Below are 17,949 nucleotides of genomic sequence, written 5' to 3'. Positions count from 1 at the left end.
AACGCAAAAGTATTGCGAGGTGACGCAAAAGGTTTTGCGAGGGAACGCAAAAGTTTTGCGAGGGAACGCAAAAGTATTGCGAGGTAACGCAAAAGTTTTGCGAGGTAACGCAAAAGAAAAAAAAAATCCCCATGTCCCCTAGAGGGCTCCGTACTTCTTAGCTAAGTATTGATGTAGGTGCTAGATACTTAATCAGTCTAGTAGTATTTGTACTTTTCTGCTACTCTGTGTTTTTTTCTCTATAACCTGGACAGTAAGTTGTAAGTTATCCATGTTTCCACAAAAATGTTTGCAACTAATCATTCAAGCTGATTTGCTTCCAGCACTACCAGTAAACACAAGGACCTGTTTGACAAAAATTATAGAAATCTTCTAACTTCCTCAGTCCATAAAAACAAATCTCTCCTACTCAAACACGAGGAAAATATTCTCATTTTGTTGGAAGACATAAAAAAGTAAAAGAGGGCAAACGGAGAAACACACATCAAAATAAGCCTGAGACCCTAATTATGTCCTTCCATATACCTGCCGCCAATAAACAATAAATGCCCTTTTCCATTTCAAGGTCACAGGAGGGTTTGACCTACCCCATCAGGTACCGGAAGAAAAGCAGGAACTACCCTAAAATCTGCCCTTATCCAAAGATCTACTGCCATGCGGCTAACAATAAACGGATTCAAAATCAAAAACAAAACCTTTTGGCTAATTTTAGCTTAATAGTACAACCTAGTGGCTGTTTGCAGAACTTACGGAAAAGAAAAATCCTATCGTAAAAGTAATGATTATGAATAATAATTTACCCAACAGGTAAAATACCTGTATGGTGCCACTTATTTATTGTTGTTGTTGTTTTAATAAAGAAAAATATATTACTGAGCGTGAACGGTGACGTGTTTTGTACGTGACTATGCGCAATTCCTTACAGTACGCCGGTGGATCACTCGCAAAGAAGCGATGACGAGAAGCTGTGGGCGGGGTTTTCCACATAAGCAAGGACCCTAAATTGTCTGAGTTCATCACCTCAGTAGCAGTGTGGTTTATTTTAAGTCAAAGTTTCATAGTAGATAAATAAATAGTAAACAGCAAGAACTTTTTTCCAAAATAAGCCTGAGGCCAAAAAAGGGCTTTGTTTAATTTAAGTCCATTTGTCAAAGTGTGTCTGCTGCTCTGGGGTACAATGAAATAGATTCACACTTGTAAAATGAGTTTTATGAGCTAGAACACATTTTAAAATGTATTTTTAGAAGTCAATAATACTAAATGTGTAATATTTTCATTTATGACTTGAAATGAATTATATCGAAGGAAAAAAGACTATTAATGAAACACATTGTGCTTAAAATGTATCTAAAGTAAACTTTATTTAAAATACTGAAATCCACAACATTCAATTAATTCAGATGAATAATAATAATAATAATAATAATAATAATAATAATAATAATAATAATAATAATAATAATAATAATAATAATAAAAGTTGTAGCTCAGGGTATGTTGACCCCGCCCACCCGGTGCGCCGGTTGCCTCTCCGGCTGGTGAATGGTGCGATTCCTCTGCGTGCGTCAGTTCGTAGCCAAAAGCAGGTGAAGTTAGTCCCCGGAAGTGAGATGCTTTTCGCCCCGAATATGGTGTCTCCTTTATTATCACGACAGAAAATCCAAAAATGAGCAATAGATATTTTATATCAAACAGGAAACAGCGGGAATATTTTACTGTCTGAATGTTCATTGTACGTGTTATGAAAAAGCGCCTCTGAAAGTTAAAAATATGGACACTCAACCAGAACAAGGAGACTCCTACACGGTGAGACAGCTTCCATTGTAACCATCAATTGTTACTAAAGAGTTGCTTTGTTATCTATTAGTGGTGCTAAAGAGAAACCCGGTTTTGCTAACTGCTACAAAGTAACTGGCTACTGAAGGCAGAATGATGGAAACAGAATTTCAGAAGCGACTTTCTGTTGTTTTGTTGTTATTATGTGAACATTTCTGTATCCTAACTGAACGGATCACTTTGTTTTTCAGGATAATCTCATCGGAACATTATTAGCCATCTTTGGAAGTGTGATTGTCAGCATCTCTCTCAGTATTCAGGTAGTTTCTGTTTGCACTTCACCACTAAACGCGTTATAAATCAGCTGTTTCACAATTATAATCCAGACAGGAGCTTTTAATTTCCACCGTGCCATGCCCTCTTCTGTTTCTGATGCATGTTTGACTGCGTAACCCTCAGGGGAAAAGGCTGTGTTTGCTGAATATTTATCCAAAACACAGTCACGTGGTCATCATGCGTCACTCTCATTGTGTTGCTGACCATCCCATCTGCATTTCTTTTCTTTGGTGAAACTGTTTCACAATGTGCTTTAAGCTCTTTCTGCGAGTTTCCTGCAAGGTGTTTGTGTTGCTTTGAATTCCCTGTTTTGCATTTTCTTGCAGAAGTACAGCCACGTGACACTTGCAGGAACAAAGGAGCAACGCACCTTCTACAACACCAAGACCTGGTGGTCTGGTTTCGTGTTCATCTGCATCGGGGAGGGGGCCAACTTTGTGTCCTACGCCTTTGCCCCAATTGCTGTTGTGGCGCCCCTCAATGCCGTGTCTGTCCTGAGTGAGTATCATTCTAAACATTAGATCAAATGTAAAAACATTCAGATTTATACCTTAAATTGTACCAAAAACATTATTTTTGCTAATGTTTTGCAGCAAGCTCAATTTTGGGGTTTTTATTCCTGCGTGAAAAATCTAAAGCAAAGGACTTTGCAAGTAAGTAGAACAGCTGCAGAGATAACTCATGCAAATATTTCAGATCTGCTGCTCTTTTATGTAAATCTAATTGCCCTCTCTTCTACTCTTTTGTCAAGGTATTTTTTTGTTATGTGTAAATTTTATTAGTGGAGTTTCAGTGAAGGTGAAATCTGACCTTTCACACACACTTAACAGTTTATTAAATTACTTTGGAAATATCCTCAACTGACCTTTTAGACAACCCTAAAGTCCAATATTTGTTAAATTACCTCTTATATTGGTGCTCTTTTTTTCTTCAAATTTTGAAATTCAGAAAAACTTTTCCAGTAATCCATCATAAGTCAACTTTTGATTTGGGTTCAATGTGTAAACTTTAAAATGCAGATAAATATGTCAAACTCAGTTTTTGGGGTTTTTTGTTGATTGTGCCACCAAAAACCAGCAAGAAGGAAGTCTTACTTTTTCAGATGGGATCAGGTTGTTTTGCAGAGCTTTTATTCCCTTATTAAGGAAATACATTTTAAAAAATCTGTTTTTTTTTTATTTTCTTGTGTTATATTTGCCTGATATATATATATATATATATATATATATATATATATATATATATATATATATATATATATATATATATATATATATATATACTGCTCAAAAAAATAAAGGGAACACTTAAACAACACAATATAACTCCAAGTAAATCAAACTTCTGTGAAATCAAACTGTCCACTTAGGAAGCAACACTGATTGACAATCAATTTCACCTGCTGTTGTGCAAATGGAACTTTTTACAGAACAAAGTATTCAATGAGAATATTTCTTTCATTCAGATCTAGGATGTGTTATTTTAGTGTTCCCTTTATTTTTTATATATATATATATATATATATATATATATATATATATATATATATATATATATATATATATATATATATATATATATATATATAAACTGTTTCAGTTTCATTGTCCAACCCCTGTATATACTGTATATATATATATATATTTCTTACCAATAAATGCATCAAAAAGTAAAACCAGAAATTGGCTGCAGTACAAATAGGGGTGGGCGATAAGGACTTAGAATTTTTTTCTGATATTCTGTGGTACTATTGTGATAATAATAAAGGAAAATCCTATTTGTTGCTTATATAAACATACCACCACATATGCAAATATTATCCATGAAAAACATTCTTTTCTGAAATAGGCTTTTTCACGATGCCACATACTTTAAAAGTGTGATTTATATCACTAAACCATAAAAACTAACTACACTATTTTCAAATTTACTGATATTTTTTTATGCTCCTGTGGAACTAACATTGGTGAAATTAGCAAAAATAACATTTCTGATCATACTGGAATTTCTTTTATTACTTACAACCAATCACTGAAATTTAATGTTAATTAATGTTTAATGATAAATCAAAGGTCTTATACTAAGAAACCTTTCACAATAAGTAATAAACGATACGATAAATGCCCACCCCTAAGTGCAAATGATGCAGCAGTTTAAACCTTTAATTCCTCTCCAGTCTGACTTGACAGATTGTTTGAAGTCATTTCTGTTGTTTTGTGTTTTCAGAGAACCATGGGCTGGCTTTCCTGGGCTACATCTTCATTATAGGAGGAACCTATCTGTTTGTGTCATTTGGTCCAAACTCTCATGAGAAACTCCAAGCAGAGAACATTGTGAAGCACCTTATTGGATGGCCTGTTCTGCTGTATATGGTGAGACATTTCCTGTAAATCATTAGCTAATATTCTGTAAACAGATGTGGTTTTTATCTTGGGTTCTTTCAGTCAGGCACAGTTGATTTTTGGTGTATTTCTGTATTAATTTAATGTTATCATCCTGACAGCTTCTGGAGATTATCGCATTCTGCCTGTTGTTGTACTTCTACAAGCAGCGCAATGCTAACTACCTTGTTGTTGTTCTGCTGCTGGTGGCTTTACTGGGTGAGTTTCCTCCTGTCTTTAAAGTCTAGCTTTAATCACACTTAATTAGAATAAGACTGCCACAACAGATGTTTACTTTTTATTTTATTTTTTTAATCTTCTGTTTGTCTTCTGGAACAGGCTCGGTCACAGTCATTACAGTCAAGGCGGTTTCTGGCATGCTGCTCCTGACTCTGGAGGGCTCCATGCAGCTCGACTACCCCATCTTCAGCGTCATGTTTGTGTGCATGGTGGCGTCTGTCATCTTCCAGGCCAGGTGAGAGGCAGAGACATCAACAATAATCAAAATCCATCAGTCTTTGTTACAATTCGTGTTTGTGGCTGTAGGTTTGTCACGATGATAAATGAAAGTATTCCCATTTTGAGACCCTTTTCAAGTAATATAACCACAATAATGCAGGTACATCCTCTCAAAGATCAATAAACTTTCATTTGTAACCAACTGGGAGACATTTTAGATATAACAAAACAACTGAAAGAAGAAATAATGTTTACTAAATGTTTGTGTCTACTTTCTATTCTAAAAATCTTATTACACTTGAAATAAAATCAAACTAACTTATAAGTAACTTTTCAACAAGATATAAAAGCTTGTTTTAAGTAAATAATTATTTATTATTGGTTAAAAAAAGTACTAGATTTTTACTCTTATAGCAAAATTTTTTCTCCATATTTTGAAATTAAACTAGGACTTTTTTTAATCAACATTAATGCTTATGTTAAGACTTAAAACAAGCTCCTATCTTATGCTGAAAAGTTACTTGTAAGTTAGTTTTGTCTCAGTGAAATTGATATCTGCACTAGAAACTTAGGCCAAAACTACTTAAGAGTTTGTGTTTTTGCAGTGAATTCATCCTGAAATCTCTATAAATAAAATTTCCCTTAAAAAAAAAAGATGCTAGTTGAGATCGATGCACCAGACTCAATTATTCTTTGACATGAGAAAGGCAATCATAAAAATTGAAATTATCGAGCTTGTTTTGATTTCTGCTGCAATTAATTGATTTATTAATTTATTGCAAATTGCTACAGGGTTTTGTGGTTGGTTTTGAAAACGGTTGGGCCTGCTGCTCTCTTCCCAGGTTTCTTTCCCAGGCTTGTAATCTGCATGACCCCTCGCTGGCCGCCTGCGTCAACTACATCTTCTCCACCATCTTTGCAGTGGTAGCTGGTGAGTTGCAGCTTCTTCGGGCCTGTAAACACGAGTCTAGAAATAAAATCTAACATCTCCTAATCTGCTTCAGCTGCTCTCCTTACAGTCACAACATGTCTCAGAACTTCTCCTCTTTTCATCCGTAGGAGCCGTTTTCTACTTGGAGTTTCAGAAGGAAGATGTTCTTCACATCTGCCTGTTTCTCCTTGGGTCAGTGGCAGCGTTCAGTATTCATACACTTAAAACCTGCTCACATTTGCCAGTGGCAGCTGCAGACTTCAGTGTCTTTCACTGATTAATGTAGGGTGATCAATTGTTTTTTTCAATCAATTGAATTTTGGGGTTTTGAAGATTGCATTTTTGGAACAAACACAATCTTCACCAAATAAATGCGTTATTTCACTAACGCATTTTTTCCATATTTTTCCATATTTCCATAGTTAAAACACAAGAAGATGTTGATTGGGAATCATGTCAAGTATGTGGATATATTGCTGCATTGTTTGTTGCACACTGTAATGCACAAGACTAGTGATGGGCAGATGAGGCCTCACTGGGTGTGTGGCACATTTCAAAACTTGGCTGAGACTGTGTTGCTTTGTCTCTTACAGTGACATCTGCTGGATTTAGAAAGTCATTGCAGGCAAATTCAATAAATCCCGGTGTTTGCGTGTTCATCCCCCTCATGGGGCACGTTGATGCCCCAGCATTGTGGAAGTGCTTCGGTTACAGAAAGACAAAACTTGGGAGAAATCCTACATTTTTCACCTAAAATATAAATAAAAGTTAATCCATGTTAACTAACTCAAATATCCCATTGAAAGGAATTTAAATAATCCGAAAGAAAAGTGATCAAAAGTGGAAATGAAAACGGAATAATTATTTTCCGTTATAAGATCTAAATGATAGCACCAGGGAGAAAACTTGATCTTCTTGGTTGATCCATGCTGGTATTCAAATACGAGTCAAAAACCAAAGCAAAGAACTCAAAGTATCTCCATCCAACAAAACCCACAAACATGTCGACACAATTTCTCCCTCATCAATACAATTTGGCGCGGTCACATCCCTAACCCTAATCCTATACAACATGGGAACTGTATCGGTCACATGGTTTTCCTTAAAGTGATACGCGCACCGACATGGGGTTTCATCTTGTTTGCTCGCTGCATGTTCTGAGGTTTCGGTGTCGTCTGGCCCATCACTACACAAGACCCTAAATTTTACTGCACACAGGCAAACACAAATATGAAGTATTTTTTCATATCTCCACTTTGGTTGGAGTTTTTGTGAAGTTTTTGGAGATATTAATTGGTTTTTCTGTGTAGATGAAAGGCCAAAACACATAAAAATATATTTATTTTCCCAGATATCCATCTATGTGTGGACTAGGCCTGAAGCTGCTCAGGTTAAAGTTCCATCAGCATTTGAATAAAAATAAGATTTTTATGTTTTATTTTTGAGCAGGTCTGCACTCTGTTTCCTCGGCGTCTTTCTCGTCACCAAATCCAGGAAGAAGGCGAAGATCTTTGAGCCGTATGTCACCATGGATGTGGCTAACGGTTTGTATTAAAACAAAACTTTAAACTCTAAATTTGTGTAAGTCAGGATACATTTTATCTTCTTATTTGCACGTCTTTTTGCTCAGGCGTTCCAACCATTCATGACAACGGCCTTGTTGTTCAGCCGGACTTTAACGGCTCTTTCTCCTACGGCGCTCTGGTCAACAACGACGGCGTGGCACCGACTACTCTACCGGTCAACCTGGAGCACCCAACTGTGACCGTGAGAGGCACCGATCTGCCTTACGGTCAGCCTGACCTGAAGAAAGATTGAAACTTATCGCTGCCTCGCATTAAAAAAACAACCAAAATGGGTGTTTTCACCAAACCTTCTCGCCTTTAACTCTCACACATGCTTCCTGTTTTTAACCTAAGCTGGTCAGGGAAAAGCTTTTTTAATTACTGTATTAAGTACAACGGTTGTAAATAGAGAAAATCTGCCTCAAACTTTGGGATTTACCTAATTTCTGCTTGCTCACTTCTTCCTTGGAAGTAATTAGCTTCTTTTGTACCATTGACGATGTTTTCCGTCTCTATCAAAGCACATTAGGAAGTCTCTGGATGAACACAAACTGGTAACGCTGGCTTATCTTTGTACATATTTTAATAACTTGTGAATTCTGCATTTTGAAGACATTTGTTGATCTCAGAGGAACCAAAGATTGGCAGCAGAATGAAGTGACTTATTACTTTTTTATGTTGAAGTTTTGTCATCTTTGATAAACTCGATCAGCAGTGAAATATATTATATAAACCTTTTTATTCCAAGGGCTGCCCAGCACACTCATCTGTTCTTCCAGTAAATGTGCAAGCTTATCAAACTTCAGGGTTTTGACCAAACAGTGTAAAGTTGTAGCTGTGCAGTTTAAGTGTCTTTACTTTGAAAAACTGCCTCTGACTCTGTTTTAAATGAAGTTTAAACTGCCTCTTCTTGTTGGGACCAGTTTCCCAGTTTGTCCACTGTGTGTAATTTACTGTGATGTATTTATGGACGCTGTCTGGTTTTAATGTACGTTTTTAAAATGAAGTTTGTTGCTGGATAAGTTCAGGGTGAGTGCATGACGATGGTGACTGTTAACTGTTGGTGTTTAAATGAACATCAAGCTTGAATATTTTTCAAGGTATTTATGTAATTTAACCAAATAAGGGAAATAAAAAGAATAATTTTTGTCAAAGTTAAAATTTTTCTAAGCACATTTTAAATAGCACTTGTGGCATGTTTGCAAAGTTATTTATTTATGGTTTACTCTTCCTTCTTCACATTTTGTATTTAGATCCTTATAATTGCACCAACATAGCTAAAAGTCCTAAAAGATATTTTATCTTGTGAGTCTGAATACCAGTGCAGTTTCTCTCAGTAAATGTTCTACCACTTGATTAAAAAAAATAAATTGCCTGTAAAATCCTTAAATTTTATTCACACAAAATGCATTTGTGGAGTATAGATTAAAACTTTTTGGATCTGGACAGTTCCAGATATGAGATTTGAGACCTCAGAGAAGCTTATGTAGAAGTATGTGGGTTTTATTGGCAAAATTTAAGTTTCATTGTGAGCAACGCTTAAAGTAAATAAGGTTGTTTGCATTTTCTTTTAGTAATTGGTTTTCTTTTGTTTTGTGGACTTGCAAGATGCATAAATCTTAAAGTGGGTTGTCAATTTTAACATAAATTTCCCTCTAGATAACTGAACAGGTGGATCCTGCAAAGTGTGATCAGTCTGTAAACATTTAAGCACATTAAGCTCATCTTAACTCCGCGGGAGGAGCAGTGGACAGATTTAACAGTTTACTGCTGTGACTCACTGAGACGTCCTTGCCGGGTATTTAAAGCGGTTTGCAGCAGAGCCACTTTCTGCCCCACGGCCTCCACCAATCTTGCTGCGGAGCGTCCTCCCCTTCGCGACGGCCTGATTGGTCGCTGCCGGCCGCCGTCGGCGTCTCATTGGTTCCACCTGCGCATGGCAGCGCCGGAGGAGTTTGCGCCGTGACCATGCCCCCAATGATAATCCACGGACAACAAACACCCACGCATCTGACGGCACCGACAAAAATAACAGCATCACCAATCCGATTGACTCAGCAAAGTGACGGGAAGATTCTGGTTTCCTTCCGTTTGTGATGGAGGGTTCTGGTCGCGTTCACTGACAGCGGTTCGGTGAGTGGTGATGATGACAGGAGCATTTGGATCTGGCGCGATCAGAACAGGAACTCCACGCGAATTAGTGCAAACTTTGAGCTGCTGACGCGTCACTTTTAACTAACAGCAAAACTCTTCCGAGAAACAACCTGTCAGTCTCATTTCCGCTTGTCAGCGCCGTGCAGAAGTTACTCGTTCTGGAGGATTCCTGGCTTTATTTTAGGTATTTAAGGACAGTAATGGTTTGATTCAAAGGTTACAGTGATATCCGTTCTTGTTATTTTAAACCGCGTCCTTCTGGTGCGTTTAGACGTGTTGTAGGTCCTAATATATTGATGAGCGTTGTTTTGAGAAATTTTAGTTTATGCCACTAGATGGCACTCCACTCTAAACCCAACGTTGGCATTTTGTTCTAATGAAAGTAATGGGGTCAGGTAGCGTTCTGCGTTTTTCCTTCATGGCAGGAGTGTCAAACTCATTTTTATTTTGTACCATATCAAAAGTTTCTTTTAGGGCCGGTTGTGCCAGAATGTGTTGATAAAACCAATTAATCTGTTAAAATACCAGTAAACAGCTGTTCTTCCAATATTTTGTGATAGCTTTTGTGCTTTTTTGCAATCAAAATTATAGATTTTGTGGTGCCAATTTAGAAATGTTTGTAAGGAATTTTATTACTTGTCATATAAATTATGGACTGTAACTTGACATCCAGTAAGGCTGAGGCAGCAGTCACTTCAACTCAATGTTTTTGACCAATTTTGAGAAAATTTGCAGTAAAATTTAAAAAAAAAGTAGAGATTTGTTGATTTTGTTTGAATTTTGCAGATTTTTGAAAAACTGGAAGGACTTATTGGGAGTCTAGAGGGCCACATAAAAAGCTACAGTGGGCCAGATTTGACCCCCAGGCCTTCAGTTTGACACATTTGCTTTATGGCCTCAAACAGATGCATCTCATAAAATGATCATAATTCAATTCAGAAAGTGACATTCATTTCATAGATTAACTATAAATTAATAATAAATTATACAGAAACGTAGGCCTACTGAAAAATATACAAATAGAGTGCAAAGTGAAGGCATTAGTGTTTGGTTGGGGCTCCTTTTGCTTGAATTACTGCATCCGTGCAGCGTAGCATGGAGCTGATCAGCTTGTGGTTCTGCTCAGGTTGCAGAGCCACAATCTGACTCATCTTCCTCTCCACAGTCATCCATACGTTCTCTGTGTGGTAACCAGGTTGTTGTGTTTTGCAGATTTTCTGTCCAGGTTCCTCTTGCAAATGAGATCAGGATTTCAATTTATTTCCTTTATTTACCTGATTAAATAAAGGGAATTAATAATCATAATAAACCTTTTAGTTCCATTTTAATTTGTTGACATGCACCTGCAAATATTATTGAACACTTTTACTCGCCTTAAGTTTTAAAAAAAATTTATTGTTATCGAAAAGTTCTTCACTCACAAGTAGTTAAATCAAACGCATCAAAGTCCCACTATTAGCAAAGCAGCAGAATAACTGAAAAAGTAAAACTTTGGTTTAAAAACCTGCTGCAAAATCAACTGAATCTGATAAAATGACAAATCAGTTTTTTTCACCAGTTCCTTCTCACTTTCACACATTTTAATCTCTTGTTTTATTTTCTAGCTTCAGCAGCAAATAAAATAAAAAGGAAAAGATCCAGGATGCTGCGGGAGAACTTTAAGGCCTGGAGCAACGGGTCGGAGGCTTACAGCAGCGATCCCGATGAGGATGAGGAGGAGGAAGAGGACATGGTGTTCGGCGAGAGCGACCAGGATGGTGTGGCGGACGAGATGATGGACCTGAGCGACCTTCCCACCGCACTCTTTGCATGCAGCGTCCATGACACTGTGTTTGAGGAGGACATGCACAGGGTGAGCCGCTGCTTTCTGCTCCACATTTCTGACAAGTGTGTGTGTGTTGGGGTGGGCGTGAGGGGGGTGCACGTGTGTGTGTGTGTGTGTGTGTGTTTGTTTGAGTCAGTGCATCAATTTATTCATGTTTGAGTCATCTCTTCTGCTGCTTTAGTCGATCCAAGATTGAAAATCCCAGCAGCACGTGCGTGGTGTTACTCAGAGCTTATGCTCCTGTCTCAAGCTACCCTGCTGAACACACACACATACACACCCACACACCACTGCACACACACCTGATGCTGCTAAAATTTATTTAGCAGGAGGCATGAATGCAGGTCAGCGGATTACAACATGACTTGCACAGAATCACAAGCCACATTCAGGGCTTAAACCATCTGTCATATGGTGACTGATGGATATCATTCCACCATCAGCCCAGGCTGCATGCTATTCATCACCAATTATGTCTGTGCTGTAGATTTCTCTGCAGGCTTCATGTACAAACCCACGCACATGCATGTTGCAAACAGATTTCTGCCTCTTGAGGATGTTTTTTTTTTTTTGTCACAGCTTGATCAAACTCCTGAAGCAGGAAGCTTTGGGATCATTGGATCCCGTTTTCTGGAGGAGGATGCAAAAGAAAATACTTGTAATTTTCTGCCCTCTAATCTAATAATGCTGTCCTGAGATTCGTCATCCTTCCTGCTGGCATCCTTAGACCTCTTCTCTTTCCGTCAGGTCCATCCGTCTCTCCAGCTCGCCTCCCGCATGACAATATCTCTCATTAACTTTCCTCCTCCTCTCCTTGATTGATCCACTTTTTATTGAAATACAAAGCAGAAAGGCTAATTTTGGCTCTTGCACAGAATCCCTTTAACTGAATCACTCTTGCTTTGTGAGGTTGCTGTTTGTACGCCCGTTGCTCCCAGCCGTGGCGCCCTCCTCTCCCCCGTTCCCTCCGCTTGTTTTGCCTTCTCACTTCATTACGATTCACGCTCCGGCTTTTAAGTGGAAATGACGCCCACACACACTTCAGATAGAAACATGTCAATGGAGAATGCTCTGTATGTTTTAGTCAAACAAGCTGCTCTAAAAATAGAACCTGAGACATTTATTCAAACTTGGTAAATGAGGACAGCAAGCAGGGATGAGAAATGCAAAAACACAAAATCTTTTTACAGAATATTTTGGTTTAGCTTCTAGTGCAAATATCTTGGAATAAGACAAACCGAACCAGTTGCACAGGCAGATTATTTTACTTATAAAAAGAGATTTTTCACATTTTTGATTGGAATAATCTGACATTAGGTCAATATGAAGGAATTACTGACTTAAAACAAGCTACCTTTCTGTTAGTTTTGTCTTATCTTAAGTATACTAAGACAAAAAAAGTACTTGGTAAGATTTGGTGTTTTGCAGTGAGGACCTGCAGTTGAAACCAGAAGTTTACATACACCGTATAAACAGACACATGCACTTCATTTTTCTCACATCTGAAGGTAAATCAGACCAAACTTCTCTTGTTTTTGGCCAGTTAGAATCACCTGAGCCTCCTTCCAGAGTGGTTTGACGACTGGACGTTCCCATCATGTCTGTGAACCGGATTTGTTCAGTTCTACAAATCTCTCACTGATATCTTGACTCATTTATTTTGTTGTGTCAAACAAGAAAACAGTTTGCTCCAGGAGTGACCTAAAATCCACCCTATTAACTCAGATGTGTCAGTTAACCTTACATAAAGCTGTGACGTCATCATCTAAGATAATAATCATCCTGTGTAAACTTTTGATTTTGAAGATGTTAAATAATAGATATGTGACATATTCTCTTAGTCTAACCGACCTAAACAAGAGAGGTTTTGTCTGCTTTAACTCCAGACAGCAAAAAAAATAATAATAATTTTTTCCAATTATTATTTCTGCTTTAAAGTGCAAAAGAACATAATGAAGATGTTTTTGGCTTCACTCGTCTTCTTCACGTAAACCCTCTCAGAGACTTCAAAGCTCTCCTGTTTGCTAAAACATGACATTTAGTCCATTTCTTCTGTGATGAGTGAGAACATTGCAACCTACATATTCTGTTTGTTTTTTGTTGTTGTTGTTGTTGTCTTTGGGCTCTTGGCTTTCTTCCAACACAGACATTACCTTCTGTGTCTACTCTCAAAAGTCTGCATGCAGGCAGGAGGACGGCCTGTTTCTGTAATCACACTCTTTTAGAGGGAGGAAGCGAAGGGAGGGACAGGCGGCGTATGGGAAGGAGAAAGTGCCCCTGCGTTTATCAGAACTACTTTGCACACTTTGTGTAAAAGCCTTTTTGCTTTCTTTTGCATCGGCACAGTTTTATTGAAGCTTTTTCTTCCCTTGACCTGCTTTGAGCTGAAACAGAGACGCCCTTGAAGTGCTCTGTGTTCCAGATCCTGCATCATCCCAGTGATAAACATGGGGCTGTTGCTTATTTATCCATTTACATGAATTCAATACAGAGCAGCAGAGCAACACATAATAACTTGAATTATGACCAGGGCCTTGATTATTTTTTTTCTTTCCTCTCCAAAATTTTATATAAATCTTGTGGTTTTAGTTTTGTAGTGTTTCAAAAGAGTCAAATCTCTGGATCTCCACAGATTTTGGGAAAGTTTCTTTTACAAAAAGACGTCATTTTATTTTATAGTTAATAGATTTTTTTTGTGATGATTTGTGCTGTCTTGTTGTATTTTAACTAAAATGTAAATTTATTAATGTCTGTCCAAAACTTTAAAAAACCAGAAGTTTATCCACACTAGAAAAAAAAAACATGCACATTTTTCCCTCACTGTCTAAAGGTAAATCAGACCAAACCTCTCTTTTTATAGGTCAGATAACATTACCAAAATTATTTCTATTTGCTAAATGCCACAATAATGAGAGAAAGAGTTCTATCGTGATTTATTTATTAATGTCTTTAAGATCTTAAAAGGCAAAGGTGCGTATGGCGGCCTATAAACCTGACCAGGTTCCACCGGTTCTGTCAGGAGGAATGGACCAGAACTTCAGCAAATTATTACGAGACATTTGTGGAGAAAAAAAACCCCCAAAAGGTTTAATACAGTTCAAAGGCAATGCTACAAAACACTGAGGAAATACTGTATGTGTAAACTGAGGGGGGGAGATGAATGTCTATTTATTTAGTGTATGTAAATTACTGATCTCCTTTATATTTTATAGCAGACTTAATTAAACATTTTCTGTGTCTTAATTTAGGATTTATTGTGTTCCTTATTTCCAGCATAATGCATCATCCCCGTAATGTATCACTGCAGCCGGTGTTAATTCTGATGTGGACATGATGGATCCACAGTAAAAAGTAAGCAAACATGAGAGGGAAAAAAAAAGGTGTTTGGGCAGAGTAACAAGCCAAGGAGGTTTCTGTGTTTGCTGAGACGAAGGTCAGAGATGCCATTATAAATCGTTCTATACAGTACCGGTGTATATCAGGCCTAATCAGCGCTGAGCAAAGCTTTCAGTGCAGCTCCTGCTGCTCTCTGGCTGAGCTTTGCTTTGTCCACAATCAGAGCAATCAACCAGCTGCAAGCGTTATGCAACATGAAGGTGTTGGTTTTTTAATCTTACAGGTAATGAAAATCCAAAGTATTTCCAATTTAAACTCATATATATGTATTCTAACAAAAGGAGAACAAATATATAGAATATAAGCTCTCTATTTTTGATTTTAAAAACGTCTGTCGATACAAATGTCATCCATCCATCCATTTTCTTCCTCTTATCCGGGGTCGGGTCGCGGGGGTAGCAGCTTCAGAAGGGAGGCCCAGACTTCCCTCCCCGGCCACTTGTTCCAGCTCCTCCGGGGGAATCCCGAGGCGTTCCCATGCCAGCCGAGAGACATAGTCCCTCCAGCGTGTCCTGGGTCTTCCCCGGGGCCTCCTCCCGGTGGGACATGAACACCTCACCAGGGAGGCGTCCAGGAGGCATCCTGACCAGATGCCCGAGCCTCAACCGGCTCCTCTCAATGTGAAGGAGCAGCGGCTCTACTCTGAGTCCCTCCCGGATGACTGAGCTTCTCTCTCTAAGGGAGAGCCCAGCCACCCTACGGAGAAAACCCATTTCGGCCGCTTGTATCCGCGATCTCATTCTTTCGGTCATGACCCAAAGCTCATGACCATAGATGAGGGTGGGAACGTAGATCGACCGGTAAATCGAGAGCTTCGCTTTTTGGCTCAGCTCTCTCTTCACCACGACGGACCGGTACAGCGCCCGCTTGACAGCTGACGCTGCGCCAATCTGCCTGTCGATCTCCCGCTCCCTTCTTCCCCTCATTCGTGAACAAGATCCTGAGATACTTGGACTCCTCCACTTGGGGCAGCCCCCCCCCCCTCACTTTTACACGTTACAGCTGTATATTTGACACTCACTGTTTGTTCTGTAAAGATTTTTCTCTTGAAACGCTGATGTTTTCTGAAGGCATGTGAGGAGCTGGACTGCTCTGGTGGACGTTGTGATGTCTGATGACGCAGCCCGCTGTACGCACAGTTATTGAGCAACACAGTAAGAAGACTCCGGCACAGAATGTTCCTGAAACCTTGGGAACTAAAAGTAGAAAGATAAAGGATGTGAACAGTGAGAAAGTGACTGTGTGTGTGCATCTTATAAATTCATGTAGGAGTGTGTGTGCATGGACAGTAGTAGTGATGTGTTTGCATGTGTGAGACTATAATCTATTTTTGGGTGTCGGTCCTTGGTGGGGGGAGAGCGGGTGCTTGGCAGACTGAAGGTCAGACATAATGCGGTGGAGAGTGAGCGAACGCCTCTGGCCTCCTGCAGCGGCCTGGATATTATTCTGGTGTGCCGAGCGACCCACTGCGCTTATTTTTCCTTTATTTGTTACATACAAGAAAGCAGAAAGCAATTTCAGCCAAGTTGACAGCAGTAGATGGAACAATGCGACTAAACCGAGATGACGACCTTTTTTTTTTTTTTTTTCTCTGGCTACCAGCAGCGCGATTAATAATGGTCACTATCTGTGGAGCATGAATCATTTTTTAATTAAAGATGTTTTGCTGAAGATAATTAAAGTGGTTAAAGCAAATGTGATCTCTAGTTCCGACTATTAAGGTGAAACAATATTCACCTTAATCATATGCGTCAAAGCAGCCTAATGAGTTTAGTTTGCAGAAGGGAAATTTTTGAACATCCACTAAAAAAACACAACTGAAAGAAAAGCTTGCAGAACAAAGTCGAAATTAATTTTGCATGGATAAAATAAAACCAAGATAAAAAATTTTTTCATTTTGAATTACTAATCAGGTTGTGGGTATTTATCGCATCGTTTATCATTATTCATGAAACATATTCTAGTGAAAACAGAATTTGGATTTATAATTGTCAAGATAAAAATCAGTTATTGATTGTAAATTTTTAAAAAAAATTAAGGTATGATCAGAAATGTTTGCATCAGCGAATATCAGTAAAAAAATATGATTAAGTGTCGTTTTGTGATAGAAATCACACTTTTTTTTAAATAAGCGGAGTCCTAAAGAAGTTTGTTTCAAATAAGAATATTTTTCTTGTGGTTGTTGTGGTGGCATGAATGATGTGCCATGCAGTTACCTAAAAAAGAAGTAATAAATAGTCTGTTATTGCAATAGTACCACAAAATATCTCAATAAAACTCTTAGTAAATATCGCCCACCCCTATTGTTAAAACCAGATGGCGTGCAGCGTTGTGAAAAAGTATTTTTCTTGTACACTTTCTTCAAACTCAGTAATCCATAACTTGCATTCCTGCTATTTCTCGACTCTGGTAATCTTTGCCTGATATGAAAATTGCTTTGATGAGCTAAAGTCTGTGACAATACAGCAAAAACAGAAGAAACCTGTAAGTAAGCAAAACTCTTTTCCACAGCATTATAGATTAGACGCAGGGAGAAGATAAGAATAAAGCAAAGTTCAGCACTGCATCAACGGTACGTCATGTAATGGATTTTAAATGTCAGCTGGTGTCTGCTGCCTGGACTCTGTGTGTTTCTTCTCACGCTTGTTTATTTCCACTGGAAAAACACAAGTTTGCATAAAACAGGACGGGACTGTCGAACGCTTCAGCTCTAGGGAGTGTGTTAGCATAGCCAAAATTGTACTTAAGTAAGAGTAGCATTACGTCAACATGTTTTATATGTGTAAAAAGTAGCCAAGAAATTAGTCAAGAGTAAAAAAAAGTATTTGATAAAAGGTCTACTTAAGTACTTATAACCGGTACTTATACTCAAGTTATCTATCATTTCATTTTTAAAAATTACGTCATGAGATGGACCAGAATCTAAAGTTATGTGGAAGTGTTGGTATTTTAAAGATCAAAATGAAAATAATTTATATAAATAATATAATTTCAGAATAACAAAATCAGGCAAAAGATTTTAAAAGAATGAATTTAACAAAAACTTCAGGTGTGTGTCTAGTCAAATTTTGGTTACAACAAAACGGCAGAGTACCAGATACTTTACTCAAGTAAGAGTACCAATAC

The 17,949-nt window shown here is 38.1% G+C and overlaps 2 protein-coding genes across 3 annotated transcripts in view; both read left to right on the top strand.

The window, feature by feature from the left end:
• Nucleotides 1–1,591: 1,591 nt before the first annotated feature.
• On the top strand, nt 1,592–8,470 carry nipal3 (NIPA like domain containing 3). The gene is made up of 11 exons (XM_005801266.3): nt 1,592–1,806; nt 2,028–2,096; nt 2,439–2,610; nt 2,706–2,765; nt 4,339–4,484; nt 4,616–4,712; nt 4,833–4,968; nt 5,795–5,883; nt 6,012–6,075; nt 7,333–7,427; nt 7,514–8,470. Exons 1-11 carry the CDS (start codon nt 1,771–1,773, stop codon nt 7,699–7,701), a joined length of 1,152 nt encoding a protein of 383 aa, XP_005801323.1. The 5' UTR covers nt 1,592–1,770; the 3' UTR covers nt 7,702–8,470.
• Nucleotides 8,471–9,398: 928 nt separating this feature from the next.
• Nucleotides 9,399–17,949, top strand: part of rcan3 (RCAN family member 3) — a 49,483-nt gene continuing 40,932 nt past the window's right edge. The window contains exons 1-2 of one of the 2 annotated variants that reach the window (XM_014469629.2): nt 9,399–9,581; nt 11,207–11,454. In XM_014469629.2, coding sequence (XP_014325115.1) covers nt 11,245–11,454 — 210 coding nt within the window. In that variant the 5' untranslated portion in view covers nt 9,399–9,581; nt 11,207–11,244. The other variant, XM_023353202.1, reaches the window with a different exon arrangement.

This window comes from Xiphophorus maculatus, chromosome 19 (genome assembly GCF_002775205.1).
Source record: "Xiphophorus maculatus strain JP 163 A chromosome 19, X_maculatus-5.0-male, whole genome shotgun sequence".
Taxonomy (NCBI): domain Eukaryota; kingdom Metazoa; phylum Chordata; class Actinopteri; order Cyprinodontiformes; family Poeciliidae; genus Xiphophorus; species Xiphophorus maculatus.
Note: the sequence above shows the minus strand (reverse complement) of the source record. Positions and strands in the feature narration are given on the sequence as shown.

Bases quoted from the DNA above. Each gene is read 5' to 3' on its own strand.
- nipal3 (XM_005801266.3), top strand. From the start codon at position 1,771: ATGGACACTCAACCAGAACAAGGAGACTCCTACACG. The intron at 2,097-2,438 runs GTAGTTTCTGTT...ATTTTCTTGCAG, and splicing joins GCATCTCTCTCAGTATTCAG to AAGTACAGCCACGTGACACT. The intron at 4,969-5,794 runs GTGAGAGGCAGA...CTCTCTTCCCAG, and splicing joins TCTGTCATCTTCCAGGCCAG to GTTTCTTTCCCAGGCTTGTA.